General features: G+C 42.6%; 1 protein-coding gene across 4 annotated transcripts in view; it reads right to left on the bottom strand.

The window, feature by feature from the left end:
• Positions 1-20870, bottom strand: part of immp2l (inner mitochondrial membrane peptidase subunit 2) — a 108005-nt gene that overhangs the window by 81132 nt on the left and 6003 nt on the right. For 3 of the 4 annotated variants that reach the window (XM_076085241.1, XM_076085238.1, XM_076085242.1), the window contains exons 2-3: positions 16582-16719; positions 12966-13069 (exon numbers count right to left, since the gene is read on the bottom strand). In XM_076085241.1, coding sequence (XP_075941356.1) covers positions 12966-13069; positions 16582-16716 — 239 coding nt within the window. In that variant the 5' untranslated portion in view covers positions 16717-16719. Of the gene's footprint in view, positions 1-12965; positions 13070-16581; positions 16720-16896; positions 16993-20870 lie in introns of those variants that run through there. The other variant, XM_076085239.1, reaches the window with a different exon arrangement.

The following is a 20870-nucleotide window of genomic DNA, read 5'->3' as shown; positions in this document are numbered from 1 at the left end:
CAATACACCACGACACCACTACACCACTACACCAATACACCACTACACCAATACACCACTACACCACTACACCAATACACCACGACACCAATACACCACTACACCAATACACCACTACACCAATACACCACTACACCACCACATCAATACACCAATACACCACTACACCACCACATCAATACACCAATACACCACTACACCACTACACCACGACACCACTACACCAATACACCACTACACCACTACACCAATACACCACTACACCACTACACCACGACACCACTACACCACTACACCACCACATCAATACACTAATACACCACTACACCACTACATCAATACACCACTACACCAATACACCACTACACCAATACACCACTACACCACTACACCACCACATCAATACACCAATACACCACTACACCACTACACCAATACACCAATACACCACTACACCACTACACCACTACACCAATACACCAATACACCACTACACCACTACACCAATACACCACTACACCACTACACCAATACACCACTACACCAATACACCACTACACCACTACACCAATACACCACTACACCACTACACCACCACATCAATACACCAATACACCACTACACCACTACATCAATACACCACTACACCAATACACCACTACACCACTACACCACCACATCAATACACCAATACACCACTACATCACTACACCACGACACCACTACACCAATACACCACTACACCACTACACCACTACACCACTACACCACGACACCACTACACCACTACACCACTACACCACCACATCAATACACCAATACACCACTACACCACTACATCAATACACCACTACACCAATACACCACTACACCAATACACCACTACATCAATACACCAATACACCACTACACCAATACACCACTACACCACTACACCAACCGTTACCGCCGCAACGGACACACAACCCTTGAGCTGAAACTCATTTCTGCTGTTTACAGCTCAACTAACATCAACTAACAGTCAGTAGAGTTCAGGCCTCAGAGGGTCAGACCTGCAGCTCCACTGGCTCCAGTTTGAAATGAGCTGTAAAGAGATTTAAAGAAGAACAGGAAGGAGTGTGAGAGCTGGAGTCAACACTGAACTATGGAGAGTAAAGTTTGGATTACAGGATTATTAGTGAGAGCATAATAACACCAGACGGGTTTATTGACATAGTCATCAACTGGAGAATATTTATCATCAATATTTATCATATTAAACCGCACAGAGCTTCTTCTACAAACTAAAGTTTATCTTCATTATGTTTTTTTTTCGGTTAATAAATGAACGGTTAGAATCCTCCATGACGGGTTCCTGGAGTTACATCATCAAAGTCCATTTCTGTCTGACATCAGTCCAAACCACAAAGAGTCTGATCCTCACATCTGAGAGGATAGAGCTCCAGTTGTACGATACTGTGACCTCATCTATTATGAAGAATCATCTGTTCATCAGAGGCCTCTGAGAGGCAACGTGTGAACACTTTATGCTGATTGATTCACTTCAATCACTCATATTTATGTTCGGTATGCAGGTTATCCCATAATACAAATACATCAATCACAAATCAATAATAATCAAATCAATGTTCAATGTGTCAGCTGCTCTGAATCAGGTGATTATAAAGTATACGTATCTCTTTAAGTTATGAAGGTGATCAATGAACGACCAGCGCTACAGAATAAAGACGAGCTCGTTCCTGTTTATGTTTAATATGCGCGTTACTTAATGCATGAGGAGGAGCAGCAGAGAGAGGCGACTCATCAGCTCATTACAACCAGTACTTACCGAAGTCACTGTAGTTTATATTAACAATAAAACAGGAGGAAACAGTGACTTTGTTGGGGACTATTTTCAGCGGCGGATGGATCCACATGTGGTAAAGAGTCACAATGAAGTACAGTGATGTGTTCATGGTGTAAACAGTTACAGCACTTAATAACTACTTTAGTTGGATACATGTATTGCTGACGCAGGACAGACGGTGGAGTTCTTTATGCTGTATTAAGCTTTATGTTTATAGAAGGTGACCGATGGTGAACCGGCCTCATGACATCATCAAGCTCAGGTCACTTCAAATCCCCCAACACAACCTCAGACACGACTAAATGCTGAGCGCACCACCAGCACACTGCAGCTACATGCATCACTCACCAGCAGGTCAACATGCAGACTGAACCCCAGAACCAGAACCAGAGGAGACGGAGGTCTCCGAAGACCCGACCCTCCAGAGCACGATCTGCTAACTGTTTGTAGATAAATGTGGTTGATGGTAGAAGCATCAGGTTTATTCATGAAGAGGTATTTAAAGTTAGATCCACTCGTCATGAGGACGACTGAGCCTCAGGATCTGCATCAGGTGTGAGGAAGTAACTGTGTGCGTTCTATATTCTATCTATTCTGTAAAAGTGTAAATAAACACGCTTTTTGTAGACAGATGCATTAAAACACGGTTCACACGGTTCCTTGAAACATCGTGAATATATTCAAACTATCCACTCTGCTAGAAGGTCGACCGTTCACAGCGACGGGCAGCTCAGAGGCGCCGTTAGCCCACGTAACCTGCATGTCTCTGGTCTCATTCTTTACAGTATGTGGATTTATAATGTGTAATATGTAGATGTTTGATTGCTGTTCTTTAAAACCACACATCTCCAAAACATCAACATGAGTGAGACGATCAGCTCCCGTTTCAGCACTTTAAAAGAAAAATGCAAAAGCTTTTTTATTGTTTATTTAGTTTAGAAGTAGAAGAATTATGTGAGCTCAGGGAAGAACAATGAATCCTTCAGCTTAGTTTGAAACACAGTGTTCACTGAGCATTGGTCCGTATGAGACTTACTGGTTATCATTCTGTAAACCGTGAATGCTTCATCATGCTTCCTGCTGTTATAACATCTTTATATCCTAAATGAGGGGAAATGTGAAAATCTACCGGTTATCGTTATCTCGGTATCACAAGATTTAATACAAATTTGAAAAAACAATATTTTGGAAGATCTTACTAGAGACGTCCTGAGTCCATTTTTATGATTCGAGGCAAATTAGGTTTAAATATTTCAAACAATAAGAGTGTCATAAAGCTCAGCAAATACAACCTACACAGTCGTGACAGGGTGTGATCCGACTTAAACCTGCTTAAGAGGTAAAAAGGGGAATACTGCAGCATCGGGGGCCATAAGCTGATTACTAACAGTAACCAGAGCCTCGGTGTCCGTGGACAGCAGCATGCCGGATGTCGTCTTAATTTGTCACCGTTACCTTGAAAAAGAGGCGCAGAGCGTCGTGTTTAATGGGCCGGTATTGTGTCCCAGTGACTGTGCTGCCTCTATAGAAATAACAGGTATTGATTCAGCTGTAAGAGCACACGGAGAACCCCAGCTGCTGGTTATAAAACTCTCAGAGTAAAGTCTTCATGACGGATGTCGGCCGGTCAGAGAGATGACAGAATGAGGAGGAACTGTGAGGTTTAAGAGCATCAAGTCTTCAGCGTGTCGGCACTTTAATGGCTTCAATGCCGCGCTGAGCGATTAACATAACAGAGTTACAACCCACTGGTGACACAATGCATGCTGGGAGCTCGGGGTCCAGAGGAACGACTCCCAGCAGCAGACTTCCAGCTCGGCACCAAACGTGGACTTAAACCCGTGGACACATTCAGAGGTTACTGACGCTGTCTGGTTTCTTTCCTGCTGCTGCAGAATCAGGCTCAAGGGCACCACGGCAGCAGGAGTTTGACACCTTTTAATACAAAAGGACACACGTTTAAACCAAGGAGCTGAGCAGCCTCCTAGACGTTTGATTCATGTCTCACTACGAAGCAAAGATTCTCCGTCTGTCTGTGTGTGTTCATAAGCATCCTGATGAGAAACGATGCAAAACAACTAAATATTTTAGTATGTTATCAACGTAATCATGAACGAGGACGTATGAAACCATTCGGCCCTTCTCTGGTATCGTCTAGTTTGCAATACGTGCAAAGAAACATTTGCGTTGAATGTAGTTTTCAAACTGTCAATTTAACAATGTTCATATCAGCAAAACCTTTAATTGTTAATATATGAAAACGTCATCTTTAAAATGTGCTCTGCTCTTTCACTAACTTCTCTGTAACACATTTGTCGATGCAGCCTTTTATCCACACTATCTCACTCAACAAGACCCAGTTTCATAATGTCTGCAATCATGGAGACATCATTTTAGTCCAACAAGTCCTCATCCTTGATCTGATCGACATCAGCTGTGTTTAGATGGGATTACTCTGTTTGAGGAGACGTAAGAAGCGTGAGAATCTCTGGTGTCGAAGCCAAACGTCCATCATCTGGTACCGATATCTTAAAGAGTCGACAGCTGATGCTACATCTGCACAACAAGACGGCTAAAGTGAAGTAAGCTGAAGAAAAATACAAATAAGCAAAGCTGATGCTTTTCAGGTCAACTTTGTTCTTGACAAACACAACATATTATGAAGAAACATCTTAAATCTTACATTTACTTATTGTGTCCAAAATAAGTCCAACTATTAAAGTAGTGAAAGTGTGTATTCCTGTCTGAACCTATAACTCTGCCTCCTGATGGACGGGAAAGAGTTCCCTCTCCACCTGCTTCCTCTCAGTGTGTCACTCCCTCCAGCGTTGACGCTCAGCCGTCATCGTGCCCTCGATATGTCAGCCGGCTGACGGCGTTGGGAGGCAGAGATCCGCTGCCGTCGCTAAACGGGCGGACGAGGAACCGTTACGCGTGGAGGTAATTCCCGGCTCGCTCTGTGGGAGGAGATCTGTGTGAGCGGCACGCCGCCGGGCTTTGATGCCGGTACGAGGAAGGAGACGAATCCCCCAAAGAGGAAACTACACACATCCTGTAAACCCAGCATGCATCACGGCAGAGAGGTAGAAAGAGAGACAAATGTTTTCTTTATAATGCCTTCAACATTATGAATGGATAATGGTACAGTTCATCCTGAGGGGACCATGAATGTCTCAATCAAATATTGTCACAATCCATCCAATACTTGACAAAAACATCGTCCTTATGGTGGCACTATAGGAAAAGTCAGATGATTACATTAAAGTCGATAGGGTTCATCTTCTGGGGAACATGAATATCTGAAAAAGATTTCATAGCAAACCATCCAATCGATGTTGAGATATTTCAGTTCAAATCAAGTCAGAGTGAAATATCTCAATATCTACTGGATGCATTGGCACAGAAGTTTGTACGGACATTCGTGGTTCCCAGATGATGTTCTCTAATGAATCTGGTGATCCATTACCAGAGTCATTGAACTACTACCCGATCCCCCTCAAGAGGAATTCTAATAACTCTGATCCTAAGTTGTACTTTGTGTTTAATGCTAATTAGCCAACGTTAGCATGCTAATACGCTAGACTAAGATGGCAAATATGCTATAAACATAATACCTTATAAACATTAGCATGTTAGCATGCTGATTTTAGCATTAAGCTTGAAGCACCCAGCCACACAGAGTTGCTAGCGAGGCTGCAGACTGTCGCTCATTAAAGGTACTAAGAGAACTTTCATGTTGTGTTGGTTCTGTCGCCCCCTGTGGACTAAAGTGGTAGTGTCTCTGAGCACCAGACTCGCTTTAGAAAACCTCTCATTTTACTGCAGCAGGGTCTGACAGTCTGCTCCTCTCAGTCCTGGTTCTGGTTGTTCACGGTGGACCGGTCTCTGCTGGAGGATCTGGGTCCGTCCACGGTGGACCGGTCTCTGCTGGAGTCTGAGCTGAAGGAGGTTCTGGTGAACCTGCATGAGTTCATCTGGTTTCACCAGAATTCGACCCGGTGGCTCCGATGACGAGCATCAAGAATAACTCTATAGAAACAGACCATCTTCTCTCTGATGGTCTCTTTACTGATGGAGGTCTGATAGAGGATCAGGACTACACTGAGACTGGTTCATATAGAGGATCAGGACTGGTTCAGGACCAGTTAACTATAGTTAGTGGACCTGAAAGGCTCTATATAAATATATAATGACACCTCCAGTACGTCTCCCTCTCAGCGGTGTCTGGACTCGGCGAGCTGTTCAGACGTTTTTTCTTCCGTCTTTAAGACTGAAGCCTCTGCGGCCCGATTTAATTAGTGAGGCTTTAATACCAATTTAATGGAAAATTAGTTTCAGACCCCCGCATGGATTCCACGTGTAGTCTTATAGATCAGGGACTCCGCGCTACTCTCTCCATCTGTGCTATAATTAGAGATCGTACTGAGAGAAGAAATGACTCCATGTGAGTGTGACTTACAGCTGCTCGTCTACATTTAGCGTGAACTATCTCTTCCCACATACGACTGTTACACGCTGCAATATACTGTATTTCCATTCAGATGATAAATATTCTCCAGTTGATGACTATGTCAATAAACCCGTCTGGTGTTATTATGCTCTCACTGATAATCCTGTAATCCAAACTTTACTCTCCATAGTTCAGTGTTGACTCCAGCTCTCACACTCCTTCCTGTTCTTCTTTAAATCTCTTTACAGCTCATTTCAAACTGGAGCCAGTGGAGCTGCAGGTCTGACCCTCTGAGGCCTGAAATGTTTTTTTTATCATGCTTTGTAATTACTGACTATTGATGTTAGTTGAGCTATAAACACTGGCAGAAGTGAGGTGGCTTTAGTGTACAAACTGGAAGAGTTGTGTGTCGGTTGAGGCTGTAGCGATTGGTTTATTGGTGCAGCTGCATGCAGGATACTCAGGATGTACGCAGCAACAAAACAACTTTCTTTACAAAAACGTTTTTCCATCAACTTTGACAATGTTTGAGCACAAAGCATCGTGATGTAAACACAGAGTCCTGCTCTCTGTATACGTATACGTCTCTGGTAGAGACCTGTCAATCACTGTGTAGCCCCGCCCTAAAGCATCCCCTGCTTTATGGTCTGTTTGACTCTAAATGGACCATAATGTACTAAATGAACATCATGCTGTATTGAAGAAGACTTGAAACTAGAGATTGAGACCATAAACTCATGTTTACAATGTTTACTGAGGTAATAAATCAAGAGAGAAGTAGAGTCATTTTCTCATAGACTTCTATACAACCAGAGGAGTCGCCCCCTGCTGGACACGAGAGAGGATGCAGCTTTAACACGTGAAGCATTGACTCCTCCCTTCAGAACTGGAGGTTGCGTTACACCTCTAGTGTCAGCTGAAGTGAGAGCACTGAAAGGAGTTTGACATTTTGGGAGATATGATTATTTGCCTTCATTCCTGAGAGTGGGATGTGACGATCGATACCTCAGCAGGGGGATTTCTGAACTTTAGACAGAGCCAAGCTAGTTGTTTCCCTCTGCTTCCATTCTTAATGCTAAGTTATGCTAATCATTTACTAGCTCTATATTTAGCATACAGATATCAAGTGGTATTAATCTGCTCGTATAACTCGCAGTAAGAAAGCAAATAAGCATATTTCCCCAAAAAATGTCAAATTTCTACTTTAAAGTATAAATCAATTAAAGCAGCTAAAATTTCAGCTTCAAACTGAAAAATTTGTCATTTCAGCAAATACCTCAAAATGACATTTTGGACGAAGACAGGTGGAGTAAGATTGTTGAGTCAACAAAACATTGGACGTTAACACAGGAGGCTGCTCTTTGTTTCAACCAGCGTAGGTTTTATTTGATGACAAAGGTCTATAAGAAGTATCAATCCACACCACATGTTTCACTAACCGTACCAACTAGTTTTTGTAAACTAAGCCTACACAAACCTTAACTTTTGTATTTTCACCTCATGAACCTCATCTATCCTGCCGATAGAGGCGTCACATCCAAACACCTCGATGTGTCTTACCGAAGGGAAGTTACTTTATTTTTTGTTGGCGGGAAGAAAAGTAACTGTGTCGGAAGGGATCACAGAATCACGTCCTCATTTCTTTTCACATGTGTGACTGCTGATGCAAGGCCGCTGAATTTGACGTTTTTGTTTTTCATCTATTATATTCTAAACGTCGTCTCCATTTTTGTCTCCTCTTAGATGTAATGTCACTTATATTTGAATGCCTCTATCTGCCATAAAGCTCATTTAAATGTGCCTTTGATGAAACTTAAAGTCTCCATGTCTAGATTAATCAGGTAGAGCTGCACCCATCAGTACTTTTGGATCTTTTTCACACCACCAGCTTTGTTCTTTGGTCCATCCTCACGGCTCTCATTAGCGTCGTTTTCATCAAGCAAAACCAACTGAGAGACACAGTGAGTGAATATCTACTGGACATCGTGGAGCATTCAGCAGCTAAGGAGGCAGTTATTCCCTCAGGAGCTGGTGGAGCTCCTGAGACAAAGTCTGCAGACGGAGGGATGGGTCTTAAAACACAGAACTTTCACTCAGGAGACCCACATTCGTGTCACGTAACTGTACTTAACTAACGCCAATTCCGTAGTTATTTTAACCTAAACCACGATCTTTTCCTCAACCAAACTAAGTAGGTTTGCTGCCTTAACCCTGCCGGGGCTTTTGCATGGAAAATGCACGAAAAATAAAATGATGAAGAAATGAAGATACGTTGCTTAAATTGTGACTCTGGTGCTTCTGTCAGGGTCTCATTGTGTTTAGTAACACACAAGACCCAGGAAAGAAATGCAAAACCAGATCCAGCTTTGTCAATAAACGGTCAACACAATATTTTAAGATGTTCACCGTTTCAGAGTCAGACTTTTCCATCTGTGATGACTTGTGTGACATAAAAAAACTGTTTACCATCCAAATGCTGCATTGTTTGTCTTTCACTATGAGACACTACATATCACTAGAATCAAGTTCTTATGCAGTCTGTGACTGGTGTTAATCCGACAGTAGTCCTCTTTAAGTCCTTTGTTTCCCGCCCTTGTGTTATCATAGAACAGGGGTTACATGACGAGAAACCTCGAGATGTATTTATCCAACTTTACACAAATCTGCATTCTTCGACAGAATGCAACAGAAATGTGTATTTGTTATTCCAGCGACATCATACACTCAAAGAAACGGAACAAATTATAACTGCATTACCCAACATGCACTGCTTGTTGTCAAACACAGAGCTCATTTACTTCACTCCTCTCTGGTTATTTCTGCGCTGTCGTTTCTTCGCTCTTGTCATTTGCGTCTCCGTTTGTCATCTGGTTCAGGTTGAGATGTTTTTAGAAACCCCACGGGCTCTTCATGTTTCCTCACCTGAACAGTTTGTACTTCACTTCCTCTTCATCGCCCCCCCCCCCCCCCCTCCCCCATCAGTGGGTTTTAGCATTTGTGAAAAATCAACTCAACAAAACAACAACAAAAAGCGAAACATGAGGTTTTGGCGTCTGTCCTGATCTCTGGAGACTTACGAGAAGGAGGCTTTGAATACGAGTGGAATAACAAGAAGAGTCTTTGTAATGCACTGAAGTGACACTACGTATTCAAATGAACTGTTGCAGCGATGATAACAAGCCGTCAGGACGTCTCGTATGGAAGATCTTTAGCTCCCGATATAGTTCTGAACCTTAAAGCTGTTTGAGCTGAAACTTGAAGCAGTCAAAGTTTATACTTTAATAACCAATGTAATCACATTACATTCAAGTTGAAATGTTACTCAAGAAGCCAAAGACAAGGTGATTACGTTTGATAGATTACGTGGGACACATGGTGTGTAGAGCTCCAACTACCAGAACACTTCCCAATCATCTTTGTCAAGTAAGATTAGAGTTGCCTTCAGTGGGGATCGAACCCACAACCTTCTGGCTGTAAGAAAGACTTTTATTTACACAAAGACTAAAGCTTGTAGTTATCAGATTTACGCAATATTAAAAGGCAGCGGAAAAAGACTTCAATCAGTTTTAAATATCTGTGTTTATTATCTACTAACCATTAAGTCCCCAGTTAACACGGTCACCGGTTAAAGTGAAACACCGGTTGCTCTGAACTCTGCAGAACCTGAGTCGATTCTGACAACCGAACCTGAAACAAGCAGACCTTTAGATGCTGCTCACAACGTTTTAAAGCTTGTTAACTCGACTGGATGTTCTGGAACAAAACAACACTTCTGCTGACAACACGCACACAAATATTTATGATGAGGTCGGCTGTAAAAAAAGGTCTATAGACAACACCGAGATCCTGGACTCAAAGCAGACAGCGACCACAGAGGAATGAAGCCTGTCGCTTTTGAAGGTTTCCACGACGGCTGAGTTTTCAATGAATATTCATAGACTGTGAACCCCCCCCCCCCCCCCCCCCCCCCCCGATCCCCTGCTGATCAGAGACGGCTGTCATCAAACCCTTTCAACATAGAAAGAATCCATTCATCTCTTTTTTTCCCGCTGCCGATTGATAGACCGAGGAGAAAACATTTCCCTCCACGTCCCGGAGAAAACCATATTTTTTTGCAGAACTCCGTTCAGAAGCAAATGTCTCTGTTCACACACAGAACACACAGACCCATCAGGTTGGTAGTGGTCTGCGTTCAGAGCATGACAAACACCGGGAATGAGAGGCGCTCTGTAAATAAGATATTACTCTACGGACGGCCGTGTTCCCTTCAACAATTTTCCTTTAAAATGAGTGCCAATTATAAGCAGGAGTCAGCCCCCCCCCCCACCACCACTCCTGCAGTGCAGCCATATCACATTTGAAATTTAAATCTGAGGCGATATTCCTAGCAGGTGATAGATGCGGCTTTATGAGGGGTTTTAACTAAATCCCCCCGGCGAGGAAGGCGAGTCGATACAGACCTGTTTCCTCGTGTGGAGGACTGAGCGATCTGTTGCTTTGAGGAAAGAAAAATAAAATCTCCTCTTCTTCAAAGGGGCTGCCAGGTAAACAGGCAACGTTAAGATCGGAGGCACCGTGTCACCGTCGGAGCACCGAGGGTACTTTTGTAAAAAGAAGGTTTAGACGTACTTGTTGAAACACACACAGGGGGGTTCAAGGGTGGTTTCCAGATAAAAGGAAATAGTTTAAGTGAGTCAGAGCAGAATGAAACCCCACAGAGCAGCTGGAGACGATCACAATGTCATTTTATAACCTGCTACTTTGTTCTCTCATGCTTGAGGAGTTTTGCTCAAATCTTGCAAGAATCAGAGAGAACAGTTTTCCTCGACTCTTCTACACGGTTAAGTTGCTGCCATTATTAAAATCTGCCTCCCGTCACTGACCGAATCATTAGATGTGTTTGTGTTTGTGTCAAAGTTTAGTTGGACTTTAGCCACAGTGCATTACTGTGTTAGCCTTTCGTAGCCTTTGTGCTACTGGGTTAGCTCTCTGCGCTGTGTGCTCATGAACGAGTTAATGACTGGACTTCAGTGAATATGTTAACATGCACACTTGACAATAACTTTAGCTATTCCACTATGATTCCAGCATTCTTTGAACACGTATACAGCACATTCAGAACATGTATCCCTATGGGCTTTTTCGGCAGTTTACCCGTTTATCTTGCCGATCATTGCGCACATGGTTGTACTTTGGTTGTACTTTGGTTGTACAGTGGTTGTACAGTGGTTGTACATTGGTTGTACAGTGGTTGTACAGTGGTTGTACATTGGTTGTACAGTGGTTGTACAGTGGTTGTGCTTTGGTTGTACAGTGGTTGTACATTGGTTGTACTTTGGTTGTACAGTGGTTGTACAGTGGTTGTACATTGGTTGTACAGTGGTTGTACAGTGGTTGTACAGTGGTTGTACTTTGGTTGTACATTGGTTGTACAGTGGTTGTACAGTGGTTGTACATTGGTTGTACTTTGTTTGTACTTTGGTTGTACAGTGGTTGTACATTGGTTGTACAGTGGTTGTACAGTGGTTGTACTTTGGTTGTACTTTGGTTGTACATTGGTTATACAGTGGTTGTACAGTGGTTGTACATTGGTTGTACATTGGTTGTACAGTGGTTGTACAGTGGTTGTACTTTGGTTGTACATTGGTTGCACATTGGTTGTACACAAACCAACTGGCCGACAGTTTGCAGAGATCCCTGCAACTGAAACAAAGTGTGACACAAACTAGTTTGAATGTCGCAGTTGGTGCCGACTTTAAATTCAAACTAGTGTTCAGTTGGTGCGACAGGCTGCTGTGGTTGAGTCTTTCATCCCTACAGCTCACTGGTCTCTGCTGACAGACATGTCAGGTGTAACTTCACATATTTTAAAAAGCGTCTGATCTCGGCTAAAAGTTGAAACTAAATGAAGTAGCTTGTCTGATTTTGCCACAGTGCCACTTGGAAGTCATGAAGCATCCAAAAAGTTTGATGAACAAAAGAAAAAAACACAAAAATAACACGGAGCGTATGAGAACTCACCTTCTCTCCAGAATGTGATTCTGAAATATCGCTGCCAGACCAACTGAGAATTGATGTAATTCATATGAATTACTCATCTCTCTGCAGCCGGTCTTATTGTTCCCGGAGAAAGCAGGCGGCATTTCAAAAGAACAAAGTAAATGTATGTTGCGCTACGTTATAACTGCTGAACCTTTCAAAGCTGTCATCATCGGATATTCTGTATGTGTTGTGCAGCCACATTTCAATGAGTTGTTTACTTGTTTGTCCGCAGTGTGTTTTGTTAGGTTGTTCATGCTTTGGCCTCAGAGAGAAGTCATTCATCTGTATGAATAATAATAACAACTTTTAAATCCATCCACGGTAGACAGCTGGCGTGAGATTCATCAATGAATTAATATACAAATGATGTAAAACTGCATGAAGACTTCCTGTTCATGATGCTGGTGATTTAGATGTGATTGTGCAGCTCTTCATATAAAGAAAAGATTAAGTGTAGAAAACACAAGAGGTGTTTAAAGTATTCCTGCCGTATGAAGTTTAATGTGTTCTGCACAAATGCAGTATTTTTGTTGTATAAATAGTTAAACATACGAATCAATACTGAATGAAAGACACACCTCAGTGTGATTTCACGCTTTTGTTTTGTAAAGGAAACGAGTCACTCACATGACGGAGACGATGTCGCCTCGGTGGACCTCGTAGTTCCTCACGCTCCAACGGTTCAGCAGGACGACGTCACAATCAGACCCCCCCTCCGGGTTCAGGACGGGCTGCAGGCACAATAATACAGTTGATATGAATCAGTAAACATAACCACACATACTGTGTACAGGAGACATCCCACAACAGCATCAGAGACGCGGAGTAAAGAGGTGGTGAGTCGGTGTAACGGAACAGAACGAAACAGTCCAGAAATAGTTTGCTCAAAAGGTCGACAACACAAAAACACACACATGGATGTTCCAGTAGGTCTGTCTCTGCACCGCTGTGTTAGCTAACCATCAAACATGAAGGAGCCGCAGTCAAACAAGTGTTCTGTTTGTGATTAAAAAGTCGGTTCACGAAACTCCAAAATGGTCTCTGCTGTCGCTGTACACTGGACCACTGCTCTTTATAAAATCAACGATTTAGCAGCTATGCGGACAGCTTAGCCAACAGCTTTAATAACCACTAAGTTAAGTTAAGTTTAAGTTTATTGTCATATACGAAATTTGTCCTCTGCATTTAACCCATCCCTAGCTTATTGGGAGCAGTGGGCTGCTGAGAAGCGCCCGAGGAGCAGTTAGGGGTTCAGTGTCTTGCTCAGGGACACTTCGGCATAGGACACGTAGCAGCCAAGGATCGAACCGCCGACCTTGCGGTTGCCAGACGACCCTCTCTACCCAGTGAGCCAATGCCACCCCCGCCCCACTAGCTGGCGTGCTAAATGCTAGTTAGCAGGCAGGCTAGCTGAGTGAAAGCTTGTCGGCCTGAATGTTAGTTTGTTGAATGAATTTTAGAGATGATGAAATTCTGTTAATGTTACATAAAAATAGAAGATTTTAACTGTTATGTTAGAACATATTAAACAACATTGCAGCAGGTAATCCACCCATTTCTCCTGCTACCTCCAACCGGGTGATTCATGTTTTTAACCGTGAATCATCAAACCGCCTTAACGAGGTCTCTTATGGTTGTTGAAGCAAAGTGTATGTGCTAATTGATGGATGGTAAAATGCTGCACATGGCACCTTCAGGGACATATTTCTCCCCAAAAACAGAGAAGAGTTTTAGGATTAAACTCCATGCGAACTAGTAGCAGTAATGCCAGGTGAGAAGCACCACCTCTGTATGATGGAACATGGTGGTATCATGTATCAGCTGCTCACTGCTGCAGGACTTCTGCTCCAGTTAGCCAGCTATAGATCATTATGGTGAAAATAACTTTCAGATTTTTTGTCAATTTAGGTTTCCGTAATGTAAATCTTGCCTTTAAAAATGAACAAACTGAAGTGGTTTTCACATTTAAGTCCATTAATTACAAAGTGCATACAGAATATATGATCATTTTAAAAGAGAATGATTTGGTTTTAGAATAATGTCCTTGTGTCCAGGCAGCCGCTGGATTCAGTTAATTTCAATATCATCATAAAATCAACTGGCAGAGCCTGGAGACTTGCTTCCGATAGGTAATCCATGAGTGGATCATTTTCTAATCAAAGCTCTGTAATCAACTCGTGAGCAGAGACGTTCTCTCCCTGGTGCTGAGTTCAAGGGCTCTCCGTCGTTTGAGTTGTCAGAGGCAGCTGCTCTTCCTTTTTGTTTCCTCAGTGCAGTCAGTTCATCACAGCGCTCACACCTCAGGTGCTTCTCTGAGCTGATGGCTTGTAAGATGAGAAATAGAGTTCAGTGTAGAGACGCCGTATACGTCTCTGGTAGAGACCTGTCAATCACTGTGTAGCCCCGCCCTAAAGCATCCCCTGCTTTATGGTCTGTTTGACTCTAAATGGACCATAATGTACTAAATGAACATCATGCTGTATTGAAGAAGACTTGAAACTAGAGATTGAGACCATAAACTCATGTTTACAATGTTTACTGAGGTAATAAATCAAGAGAGAAGTAGAGTCATTTTCTCATAGACTTCTATACAACCAGAGGAGTTTAGATGTTTCTATTACAGTCTGAAATATCGTGAAAAACATCTGGTTTAGTCAACACGTCTCCTGCTTTAAACAAACTGTTTAGTCATTTCATGAATGATTTTTTAGATCTCAAACTCTTCTCTCAGAGGTCGGCGTCGTGACCCCGACACACGCCGCTACATGAATATACACCAACAACCAAAAGAGGCGACACGCTGTTTTAATATTCATGCTCATTAAAAATGGAGAGCAGATTGTTTTATGCATAATGTATAACACGCGTCGTATAATAGGCCGCACGACAGGAAACCAACTCGGTCAAAACCCAACAGGCACTTGTTTATTTATTTATTTAATTATGTATTTATTTATTGTTTTTTTGTTTTTTTTACATCTGTGCCTCTCAATGAGGAAGAGTTGTTTACCGTCTGGATGAGAGTAGAAGGAGGCCATGCATGGAGAGGTGGTTCTTCTCCAATGTTACCGGCTTTGTGTCCTCAGACTGTTATTTACTACTTCTGTCTCCGTATTTCTAATATGCAGTCAAGTACAGTCAATGTTGTTTATATAGATTAATATCACAAATTTAACTCGAGGGGGCTTTAGAGTCTGTACAGACGACGACACCCTCAATGTTCTGACTCTATAAACTACATCACTAACTACAGCACTGCCTTAAAATGATGACCCATTTTATAAATAAAATAAAAGAATACAACAACCACAGCAGAGTATTGATATCACAGGTATTTATCAGATATTTATAGGTTTCTATTATAATGTGACTATAGGTTTTCTTGGTTTTAGTTGTTTGAAATAGTCATCATCCTCAATAATCTTTATCTATGGAACACTTCTCAAACAAGAGATGTAGCACACAAAAAAAAAAATGTAAACTCTTGTTTTAAAGGACTGGTGTGTTGGATTTAAGGAGATTTATTGGAGTATTATATTCATAATATGTTTTCATTAGTGTCACCTGAATAATAAAAGTAGTTTGTTTTCGTTAGCTTGGAATGAGCCGTTTATATGTAAAGAGGGAGCTGGAGGCGGAGTCCGCCATGTTTCTACAGTAGCCCAGAACAGACAAACCAAACTCTGGCTCTAGAGAGACTTTCATGATTTAATGTCGCCTGTAGGCCACCGTAGTTCTCCGACACACTTGGAAAGAGAGGAGTGAGTGGAGGGTTTTCAGGTAGTTGCAATCTACAACCTCACCACTAGAAGGCACTAAATCCTACACACTGCTCCTTCAAACGAGGGTGCAAAGACCATAAAATGAAACCGCAACACGGAACCACCAAGACGGCCGTTTGTGTTGCAGTTTCAGTTTTTAGAACCATAACTTACACCACTATTAAAACAATCACACATATTTTAGAGTATTTGAGGTGTTTCCTTCCGAATCTCTTTCTCTTGGGTGTAAAAAAAAGTCTGAGGCAGAAGCCATTCATCTATATTCTTAATGGTTTCACATATAAGTTCAAGCAGCTTCAAACACAGCGATTAAAAAAGATCAGACATGGACTCTAGAATGTGCTTTTCAGCTTCTTCTTCTTCTCTCTCTGCCTCTTTTTATTCCAACAAGTGGTCCGGATGCCGTGACCTCTGACCTCGTTAATAGTATTTCATAAAGTGGACGTGTTGTGACGTCTCACCTGCATTGACGCTCCCTCCACTCGCGCCACGTAGGCGAACCGATCCAGGACGGTGACCGTGACGGGAACAGCGACGAAGAAGCCGCTAACGAACGCCCGCAGGTAGCGCCGGCCAGCCGTCACCTGCTGAGCCATCACCTGGAACAGGAAGCAACAGCAACAGGTGACTGAAAGGTTAAGTTGGTAATCTTCTTCTACAAAAACATATTTGACAATTTTAAATGTTCATTACATCCCAACAATAATCGATGAATCAAATGCTCTGATAGATGAAGTATAAGACTGTGAAAATATGTAATTATACAGAGGACACACCCAAAAGTGTCTTTAAGTGACGTCTCTCTGAAGCTACGATGTGTTTAGTACCAGGATGTTCTCACACCAACAAGTCTCACTCGTTCTTTCTCTTCCTGTTTGATCAAAAGAGTCAAAACACATCAGGTGAGATACTTTACATTTGGAACATAGCTAAGTTAGCTAGCATGACAAGCTAACGGCCATGTCGGTGTTAGTGACGTAGAAGAGACGAGACGTAGTTTTCACAAAACTAAATGATGCTACGACAAACTGAAAATTTCTTTACTTGCAAAAAATCTTTTAAACTGACAAACATTTGTGTAATTCATGACACAATTCAAACTGGTTGTAAGAAATATTTGTCTCATGTTTTTTTTTCTTAAATAGGGTCTCGTGGCAGACACCAGAAGGGGCGGGTCTTTACCTGTCACTCATTGCTCTTCAACAAGCTGCTATCTTAACAGCTGTGATTACTAACAGCGGCCATGTTTGTTGTTTACGTTACGACTTTATTTACTAGATTGAAATGGTACATTTTAACACTCCATGTCATCATTCACCCATTCACACCCATTCGTACACCGATGGCAACATCACGACCGTCCAACCGTTCACACCCATTCATACACCGATGGCAACATCACGACCGTCCAACCGTTCACACCCATTCATACACCGATGGCAACATCACGACCGTCCAACCGTTCACACCCATTCATACACCGATGGCAACATCACGACCGTCCAACCGTTCACACCCATTCATACACCGATGGCAACATCACGACCATCCAACCGTTCACACCCATTCATACACCGATGGCAACATCACGACCATCCAACCGTTCACACCCATTCATACACCGATGGCAACATCACGACCGTCCAACCGTTCAGTTGAGTTTCTGAAGATTTCCAACCGTAGCTTTAATACCAATATTATGTGTATAAAGATAAAAGGCCTATACAACCAACCACACTGCCTCACACAGGACTGAACATCCCTCTCCAATAAAAGGACTCATTGCTCCATTAATCAGTCCAACACATGTAGAGTTTCATCAAACATGAGCCCGACTGACTACAACATGCAGGAGAAGGAGTTCTCTTCCTGTCAATTTCCACCACAGGTTTGTTGATTGGACACAGAAAAACACATTAAACTGAGCCGGTTCTCCCCAGACGGCTTCTTCTTCTTCTTTTTTATCCGCTTGGCGTTTCACAGGAAGCCCAGACAGGCGTGAAATGACTGACCGGCCGGCAGCAGCAGCGTCAGCTATGCACCGCTGCCTTCAGCAAACAGCCTCGTCTGGACGTCCACTGTCCTCACTCTGGAGATCTGCTGCAGCCCATTATTACCTCCACATCAGCATCACATGAAACATCATCAGGAGCACGATGAACTCCCTCAACACCCCCCCCCCCCCCCCACACACACACACACACACACAAAGTGTCCATCACTGCAGCCGAGAACCCTTTTAGGAGGAAATAGAAGCTGATGTGTATTTCACTTCCCTATACTGGGACGTCTTGACACACAATCTCCAAACAGATGTAATATACTAATATTAATATAAAAATAACTTCCACTTTGTTGTGTTGAGGAGCCTTTCTTTGGGGGCCAATGCAAAGCGTACATTTAGTGTGTTTACCTGAACATTACCGTTTCCTTTCTGCGGTTCTCATTGTTTCACTTTACACAATAAAACAAGAGACTCACTCTCCTTAAAGACTTATTGGACAAATCTGAGGAGTAAACAAACCACGACCTCACTTTTAAAGGGTGTATCAGTGGGAGTCAACGGTTAACAGTTTGGCACTTGTTTCAGTCTATCTGTTCATTTAAAATGTTAAGCTGTTGAGCTTAATTAAGAGCAGACCAGAGAACGGACAAATTCATATTAAAAACGTTCCAGTTGGGCCTTTATAGGGAGCATTGATGAAACTATGAGAACGAATATCAGCTGATAACGATGATCTGTGATCTGATCAGAAAGCAGTGAACTTTATTAGAACGGTCACACACACGGTTCTGATCTTGGGGTTGAGTGCGTCTCACTCGAGGTCACTTCAATATGCAGACGGTAGGAGCCGGGAATCGAACCGCCAACTTTATGATTACAGGACTTCCTGTTCTAACCGATCTACCCGCTGAGCCAGAGCCGTCCCTCCCAGTTCAGCTAAATAAAAAGCAACACATGTAAAACACAACATGGTGGCACGGAGACAGAGCTTCACAATGTGGCGCCAAAGCTCATCGAGTTTTATTCCCTTAAACTTTACCGGTTAGTTACCGGTTAGTTACCGGTTAACGGGTGTCGGCTATCGGATGGAAAACTAAAGGAAGCTGAGAAGTCTGTGGAGAACATCCAGTAGAGCCTGTTACATGTTGAGAGCTATCAGATGTCATCATAGCTTCTGTTATAATCTAAAGAATAGTGAACCTTCACATTAGCTTTAGTCCAATGGTGCAACAATAAACTAAGACTTAAAGAGAAATAAACCTCAGTTGTTTGTTTTCATGTTGAATGACGTATTATCACCAATGAACGGGTGAGAACGTCTTTGGTAAACACAAGACTTAAGATGGTGCTTTGTGTGGTTCTTTGTTGAGGAACTCAGTTTTATTGATTAGTCTGCAAAAGTGCAAGTGAGCGTTAAGTTTCGTAAACAACCTTTGTTTCCTTATAACACATTTAATACTTTACTTCTTTCTCTACAGGGTTTGTAAGAAGGTAGTAGTTCATGAAGTAGTTCATGAATATGAGATATGAGTTTACAGATATAATCCCTCCTCTAGTGGAGGTTAGTTTATGACCGTTACACTCGTAGTGTTTTTGATTCCTCACATTACATTTGCTTTTCTGGTGTTTTGCAGAATAACCAAACGAACATAAACGTCTCTGTGTGAGCTCGTATGTCGGCCCACTTCCTTCTGATTATCTTTAACTAATATTAATCATAATCATCACGGCAACTACTAAAGCTAGAGCCCTGACAGTTTGTTGCTGCTCCTTTAAATCCAGGCATTGAACACACACACACACACACACACACACACACACACACACACACACACACACACACACACACACACACACACACACACACACACACACACACACACACACACACACACACACACACACACACAGTACATTTCGTCCTATTAAACACAGTGATCTTCCTCCGCCGGGCTGTGTTAGACATCAGTTACCCGCCGTGTGCCGGAGCAGAAAATCTATTCCAGCATAACAATCCATCCTGACATGAACATATTGCCATTACACCTCCATATACCCCCCCCCCCCCCCCCCCCCTCATGGAGAACAAGTGTATCACATCACAGCTTCAAGGTTGACGCTCACTTTTCCTACAGTCGAGTCGTTTTCTGCACCGACACCTCGGAGCCCCGCGGCGCTCTCTCTCACACACACACACACACACACACACACACACACACACACACACACACACACACACACACACACACACACACACACACACACACACACACACACACACACACACTTTAAACGAAGTGGCTGACACAGCAGGACCCTCATCAAAGTCACTCCGAGGTGAAACATGACTTCCTCACCTCGTTAGATGGAAAGTCCACATGGTGTAACACGCTGCTTTAAACACAGTAAAACGACGACTACTTGGGTTCTTAATTAAAAATCCATCTCATCAATAACACAGAGTTTTAAAGCTGTCAGGTGGTTGTATCTCCACCACGTCACCTTTCTGGAGCCGTCATGAGACAGCTTACAGCAGCTTCAGGGCCAAAGCTCACAATCATTACATGATTTTAACTGTTGGGTTTATACGTCTATACAACTTCTACTAATTGTTATTTTAAAAACAAGGGCTGGATTCACTAAGATGGACTGTGATTCGCTGATAACATCATGAATTGCAGTTGCAACCACCATGTTTTACATCTAACTGCAATAATCCAAGTATAAAAGTTGCTTTTGTTGCAG

The sequence above is a fragment of the Anarhichas minor genome, unplaced genomic scaffold (genome assembly GCF_050575085.1).
Source record: "Anarhichas minor isolate MPS153535 unplaced genomic scaffold, ASM5057508v1 ptg000145l, whole genome shotgun sequence".
Lineage (NCBI taxonomy): Eukaryota > Metazoa > Chordata > Actinopteri > Perciformes > Anarhichadidae > Anarhichas > Anarhichas minor.
This window is presented reverse-complemented; position numbering and strand designations above follow the sequence as displayed.